Below are 7,500 nucleotides of genomic sequence, written 5' to 3'. Positions count from 1 at the left end.
CGGACTCGCGGTCATAGGATCGCGGTTTCGATTCCCAGACCGAGCGTTGTGAGTGTTTATTGAGCGAAAACACCTAAAGCTCCATGAGGCTCCAGCAGCGGATGGTGGCGAACCCTGCTGTACTCTTTCACCACAACTTTCTCTCACTCTTACTTCCTGTTTCTGTTGTGCCTGTAATTCAAAGAGTCAGCCTTGTCATATTCTGTGTCACGCTGAATCTCCCCCGAGAATTATGTTAAGGGTACACTTGTCTGTGGAGTGCTCAGCCACTTGCACGTTAATTTCATGAGCAGGCTGTTCCGTTGATCGGATCAACTGGAACCCTCGACGTCGTAAGCGACCGAGTGCCAACAACAACAATTATGGGTCTGTGCTGAAATTTGCATTGTACACAAATTTTTACTTTCTTTGCAATGCCTGTGTGCAACCATATGAATAACCATCACTCAAATTTAAGCAAACAAGAAAAAAAAAAGCAAGCAAAAAAAAAAACATCGTATTTCGTCTTGAAAACCTTGTTCGCACATATTTTTTTTTTTACTTCCCTAATTATATAATGTGTGCGCGCACGCACATAGCTAAGAAGGAACATTCTTCGTAAGAAACTTATGCTGCTCTTCATCTCTCGCAATAGTATTTTCCTATTTTACTAGCGAGTGGTAATGAGATTCTCTACAACGACACAGACATACAATTCATTGGACATTTTAAAAACTATTTCATAGTCGACTAAATCACTACTTTAATCGAAGAATAACAATTTCATGAGCCCCGAAAAACGAAAGGTAAAAACCAATTTCTGTGAGAATTAGACATACATACATACATACACATGCGTACATACATACATACATACATACATACATACATACAAACATACATACATACATACACATACACATGCATACATACATACATAATACATACATACATACATACATACATATATACATACATACTACGTACATACGTACACACACAGACATACACATACACACACACACAGTATTTAAGTAAGTGCTACAAATAGTTTCATGCCATGGAAACACGATAATTCGGTAAATTTATCTAACGTGCCTTGAGTCTCCAAGTAACCTTTCAGGCTCATGGTTAGTCCTATATCAAAAAAAAAAAAAACCATTGCACTGACTTGTGAGAAAACACATAAAGGTTGATGCAAAAAGTGGAATAAAAACGGAGAAAGAAAGGACAAAAAAAAAAGGAAGAAAACCATGAGTTACGTCTCCTTTGTCTTTAGAGATCATAATCAATCTAGCTGGTGTAGAATAATTCAGTGGTGAGGAGGTCAAAGTCTGCGCGACAGCAGCTTAATCCAGAGAGGGCGGTGTTTTCCAATTCTACACAAGAAATTTGATCATGTGCTTACAATTGCTGTGCAATTGCTGAAAATTTTGAATAGTTTATTACTGATATCTTTTAGTTTGTGATCTTTTAGAGCAATGGAACTTTCTCTTTCAGCTAAGTGTTCTAACCTGTCATCAATTTTACTTCTTTTAGAGAGGAATCTAGCCTCATCGTTAACATCATTGTATCTATCTATCTTAGCTTTCTTATATTTAGTGGAAATGAAGTGATGCATTAACTTAGCATTTCGATCATAACTGACTTCATACCGGTTATTGATCTTGGAACATTTTTAGAACTTTTAAAATATCTAATATCAGATTTTAGTTTAATTTGGAGAGAGTTATATTACTTAAGAAATCTTATATTTGTTACTAAATTAAGGAGGTCTACCTCAAAAGGGGATAAATCTTTTATCTGGTGTTGTTATTTTCGTGTTTTTAGTTCATAACGTTCAATGGCCGTGAGTGTTAGTTTAGCATAAAAAAATAAGGCCTTCCATCTCACGAGGTTTTCAACTTTTTCCAAAAGCTTCCTAAGATATTAGGCTATTCGGTGGTTTAGGTATATTCTGTATAGAGTAATCCATGTAGTATAAATTCATCATTGTGTGTATTGATTTCAGGAGAATTATTATTCACTCAACTTAACGTAGTTACCATGCTAAACATTATTATGAAGATGTAGTAGAAAACCATGTGTTAATAATATATAGTTTACAGTTCTGTTATAGGCAGGATCAACAAAAATATTACTCCATCCAAAGAGAGATAAATAGAATTTATATACACAGTATTTAAATAAGAGCGACTACTAGTTTCATACCATGGAAACTCGATAATCATCAGACTTATATGACGTGCCTTGAATCAATCATTTAAAATTATATATATATCTCACTTGATGGAGTTCTTTTTTTGTTGATCTGACCTATACCGGAACAGTAAACTGTGTGTGTGTGTGTGTGTGTGTGTGTATGTGTGTGTGTGTGTGTGTGTGCGTGTACATATACATTTACATACATCTTTTTATCACTTACAAAGTCAGCAAATTTTTCTACATAGTGAAAAATGGCCATCATTTTTGTGACGTTCCAGTACGCAGTTCACAATCCAAGCATATTTTAAACTCGTAGCGAAGACATGAAATATTAGGTAGAGTAACAATTCAATCAAAAAGTTCACTACATTGGCATTTATATGTCATGTCGAGAAAATCAATAAAGACAGCGATAAACATTCAACTGTTAAACGGTTATCTTTTGTTACTAATTTTGGAATAAAGAAAACAATGAGTAAGTATTACTCGGTGACGAGGTGGCCGAGTGGTTAAGGCGATGGACTGCTAATCCATTGGGGTCTCCCCGCGTGAGTTCGAATCTCATCCTCGTCGTCTCCTTTTTCTATTTATTTTTTTGTCATTCTTTTATTTAAATATTGTAGCCTGTTAAGACATGGAATATGAGGTAGAGTAACAATGACTAGAGATCACAAACTGCTTTCGACTTTCACTAAAACGACGTCATTGAGGCCACTTATGAAGTCACTACAACGGATTTCATTTTACGTTTTGCTTGACATTTGTATATCGACATTATTTCAAATTGCATTGCCTCTGACAATTCATTTTTACGTTAGCCGTATACAGCGCAAGTATATATTTTTTAGTATCTGTTCGGTTGGTTATCTCACAGTCGCAATATTTATTTTAAATGAGTGCTGTTTCTTACTGGGTACTGCTGGTTTTGTTCCGTTTACGTTCATTTCCGTTTTGTCGGATACTTATTGTTACAAAGTTCTGCAGGTAGTCTCTGTTCAATGTTAACAAGGCAGTATCGCCTACATATTTAAAATTGTTTACATACATACCTCCTCTTGACACTCTTAACATGTTTTCTATTTCCCTAGAAATTTTCTCATTTTATAGGTTAAATAGACTAATTGATAATTACCTAGTCTTAATTGATTTCTTAATTTTAAATTCAGAGATTTTTCTCTGTCCATTTCTCATACTTCTATTTGTTTCCAATGCAATTTTTAAATTACTACATATCCAGAGTTCTGATAGACATCCGATCATCTTTGGCGGTTTTATCCCGCCAAATTCCTTGCCCTAGTCTATAACGCATGTGAAAACATCTCTTTCACATACAGGTCTTAAGGAAGTGACATGTCTTCAATAAGAGACGTGAAGTAGTGAAATAACGAAATTGATTGGCGTAGTTTGGAGAGCGGTTTACAGACGGCAGCTGAACCTAAATGAAGTATAGAAAATGAGAAGAGAAACTTCGAAACGGAGTTAATCGAGGCCTCTGTTGTTGAAATAGGGCAAGAGGATTTTACATAAGTACAAACATTTGGAGTAAATGTTAGAGAGGATTGTCTCAGAGGAATGGAAGATCTGGTTTATGTGTTGGTAGGAGATAATGAGGTGGGGATCAACACTGGACGAAATTCCCAGGGTGTTTGCTGAAAGGAAGAAGAATTGTCCCACAGATGTCTTTTTCATAATTTACGTCATTTTTATATAGTTTTCAGGAGAGAATGAAGACGGGGACATAGGAGGTATGGCAGCTATCTCTAGCAGGTCAAGTGACACACACACATACACACTCACTAACTCTCTCTCTCTCACACACACACACTTTCTCTCTCCTTCACACACACTCTGTCTCTCACTCTCTCATTCTCTCTCCCCTCTCTCTCTCTCTCACATACACACGCACTCTCTCCCCCTCTCCCCCCTCTCTCTCACACACACACACTTTCTCTCTCCTTCATACACACACTCTCACTCACTCTCACTCACTCTCTCTTCCCTCTCTCTCTCACACACACGCTCTCTCTCTCTCTCTCTCACACACACACATCTCAAACACCACATACACGACAGCGACGAGTCTATATCGTTGATCCGATCAACGGAACAGCCTGCTCTTGAAATTAACGTGTAAGTGGCTGAGCACTCCACAGACACGTGTACCCTTAACATAGTTCTTGCGGAGATTCAGCGTGACACTTTGAAATACAGGTACAACACTTAGAAATACAGATACAACAGAAACAGGAAGAAAGAGTGAGAGAAAGTCGTGGTGATAGAGTACAACAGGGTTCACCACCCTCCTCTGCCGGAGCCTCGAGGAACTTTAGGCGTTTTAACTCAAGAAACACTCACAACGCCCGGTCTGAGTATCGAAACCGCGATCCTACGACCGCGAGGCCGTTGCCCTAACTACTGGGCCATTGTGCCTCCACACCCAATGAATTCAATCTACAAGTAGACACACACACGCACGCATGCATACACACAAAAACACACACACACACGCACACACACGCACGCACGCACGTACGCACACACGCACGCACACACGCACACACACACGCGCGCAGACACACACACACACACACACACACACACACACACACACACACACACACACACACACACACATTACCTAGTGAACTCAATATGCCATATTATTCCCATGTACAAGTTTTGGTAATTTTTCAGTTTAGCCATACAAAAAAGTAAATAAAAACTAAGGGGGAGATAAGTAGTAAAAGAAGCAGTTTACTTTTTATACAACATAAAGACCGGCGATCGCCGCCAGAAAGTCAGTAAATGTTATATTTTTCTCAGTGGAATTACGCCAGAGAAACTCATGCAGATATGAAAGAAACAATTCGTCCGATGTCCCAAAATGTCGTCTCAACTTCCGTTTCACTCGCAACCACATATTTTCCACATTTTGTGTGTGGACGTTTTGATCATGAGGATCAACAAAACGATGCTGGTGTAGAATCACCTCATAGGCACCACCATTGAAGATACCGATGTTATATGCTCGTCATTCATGGAGGCACAATGGCCCAGTGGTTAGGGCAGCGGACTCGCGGTCATAGGATCGCGGTTTCAATTCCCAGATCGGGCGTTGTGAGTGTTTATTGAGCGAAAACACCTAAAGCTCCACGAGGCTCCGGCAGGGGATGGTGGCGAACCCTGCTGTACTCTTCCACCACAACTTTCTCTCACTTTTACTTCCTGTTTCTGTTGTGCCTGTAATTCAAAGGGTCAGCCTTGTCACACTGTGTCACGCTGAATATCTCCGAGAACTACGTTAAGGGTACACGTGTCTGTGGAGTGCTCAGCCACTTGCACGTTAATTTCACGAGCAGGCTGTTCCGTTGATCGGATCAACTGGAACCCTCGTCGTCGTAAGCGACGGAGTGCCAACAACAACAGCAACAACTTTCATGAGTCATAAATTTAATGAGATACAATTAAGTAATATAAAGCCGAAAATATAAAATGTACATGTTCATACAGACATACTTCAATTATGGAGCTTAGACTACACTAAGACAATTATGTAACAGGCATAATTACGATTTTGTTCTACTTGTCCCAGTCACTGGACTGCGGCCATACTGGGGCACCGCCTTCAAGTGTTTCAGTTGAATAAATCGACCACATTGCTTGTTTCTTTCTTTTTTTTTTTTTTAAGTTTGCTACTTATTCTGTCGGTCTCTTTTGCTGAAACGCAAAGTTACAGGGACGTGAACAAACCAACATATGCTGTCAAGCGGCTTGAAGTACACAAACACACGCTCCGCACACACATACACACGCTTACATACGACAGGCCATCATTACCACGAACAATAACAACTATAACAATAGTAGTTATCCCTCGACTATCGCGGGTGTTACGTTCCCAACAGTCCCACGACAGGTGAAAATCCGCGAAGAAGAAACAGTACTGTACTGTATATTTATTATTCTTATTATTTTCATAATTTGTATATATTTGTTTTATCATAAATGCAAAACAACACCACGTACTCACCACCCGAGTTTCGTTTTCCATACAGTATGTACGATTTTTTGTTTATTCATCTACGATAGTCTATATATTTTCTTTTAATATATTTTAATTAAAGTGTTTTTATTTATTAATTTATTAATTTTTAGGCGTGAAAATGCTTATTTTACCACAGAAAGAATTAAAATCTTAAAAGATTTTAATATCTATCGGCTACAGAAACCCGTGATATACTGAGGCGTCCACGATATAAATTTACATATATTAGCCAGAAAAATCCGCGATGTATTGAGAGCGCGATAGGTGAATCGCGATATGGTGAGTGGTTATTGTACTTTTATTATGAGACTTGATTTTATTGATTGTGAAGAATTAAAAGCAAAGTAGAGTCTTGCAGGATTTGAACTCAGATCTTATAAAGACGAGAATAGATACAATAAGTTGTTTAATCTCCAGATCAGCTTCGATTGAGCAGAACTATGATCAAAGACGGGCATTATTGACCATATTATTTGTTAATGAGTTGGTTGTCGAATGTGTTCTTAACCTTTTCAGGAAAGTAGACGTGTTATTTGAGGGAATTTGGCAGCTATATTCATCATCATCATCATCATCATCATCATCATCATCATCATCATCAACGTTTTCGTCGTCGTCTTCGCCGTTGTCGTCGTTATCGTCATCATCATTATCATCATCCTTCGGAGATCCTAGTCGAGACAGACTTCACAACTCTTCCAGAGCTCATGCTACTGCATTCCCAAAACCAAGGCCTCGTACATCGTATCCCGAATCATTGGCGATGACATTTGAATACGAGCGCTAGTAATTTCACCCACCAAGTGGTCTCTCAAAGGAAAAATAATGACGCCAACATAAATTCTGCTTTAAAACAGTTCTCAGAAAATAACACTCTATATTGCCTTACTGTTTGTAAGATGAGAGACAAAAACGTATAAATGTATTTAGTGTTTATTGAGTGTGTTTCCCGCAAAAGATTCTTTACCCTACACCAGAAGTTTCCAAAATGGTCGAAATCGACCCCTGGGGTCGATAGGACTATTCAAGGGGTTGATAAATGCACATCAACTTATTATTATTATTTATTCATTTTCTTGTACATGCCTAGGGCTCAAGAATTCCATGAAGGGGTCGATTGTCTAAAACGTTTGAGGACACCTGCTCTACACAGAAGTTGAGTGTATCCTCTAATCCTTTTCTAGTCTAGGCACAAGACCCGAAATTTTTGGGGAGGGGGCCAGTCGATTAGATCGATCCAGCATGGCCGCAGTCAAATGACTGAAACATGT

The 7,500-nt window shown here is 38.6% G+C and overlaps 1 protein-coding gene and 1 non-coding gene across 3 annotated transcripts in view; both read left to right on the top strand.

Annotated features, from left to right (window-relative positions):
- The first annotated feature begins 2,675 nt into the window (after positions 1–2,675).
- On the top strand, positions 2,676–2,757 carry Trnas-gcu (transfer RNA serine (anticodon GCU)). Its single transcript has one exon. It is a non-coding gene; the product is annotated as a tRNA-Ser (tRNA).
- Positions 2,758–2,883: 126 nt separating this feature from the next.
- LOC106879046 (apoptosis-stimulating of p53 protein 2) overlaps positions 2,884–7,500 on the top strand; it is a 252,795-nt gene continuing 248,178 nt past the window's right edge. Inside the window, exons 1-2 of one of the 2 annotated variants that reach the window (XM_089355355.1) lie at positions 2,884–3,013; positions 6,340–6,508. In XM_089355355.1, the coding sequence (XP_089211481.1) occupies positions 6,506–6,508 (3 nt within the window). In that variant the 5' untranslated portion in view covers positions 2,884–3,013; positions 6,340–6,505. Of the gene's footprint in view, positions 3,018–6,339; positions 6,509–7,500 lie in introns of both variants that reach the window. The other variant, XM_089355356.1, reaches the window with a different exon arrangement.

Source organism: Octopus bimaculoides, chromosome 7 (genome assembly GCF_046866305.1).
Source record: "Octopus bimaculoides isolate indiv1 chromosome 7, ASM4686630v1, whole genome shotgun sequence".
Classification (NCBI taxonomy): Eukaryota; Metazoa; Mollusca; class Cephalopoda; order Octopoda; family Octopodidae; genus Octopus; species Octopus bimaculoides.
This window is presented reverse-complemented; position numbering and strand designations above follow the sequence as displayed.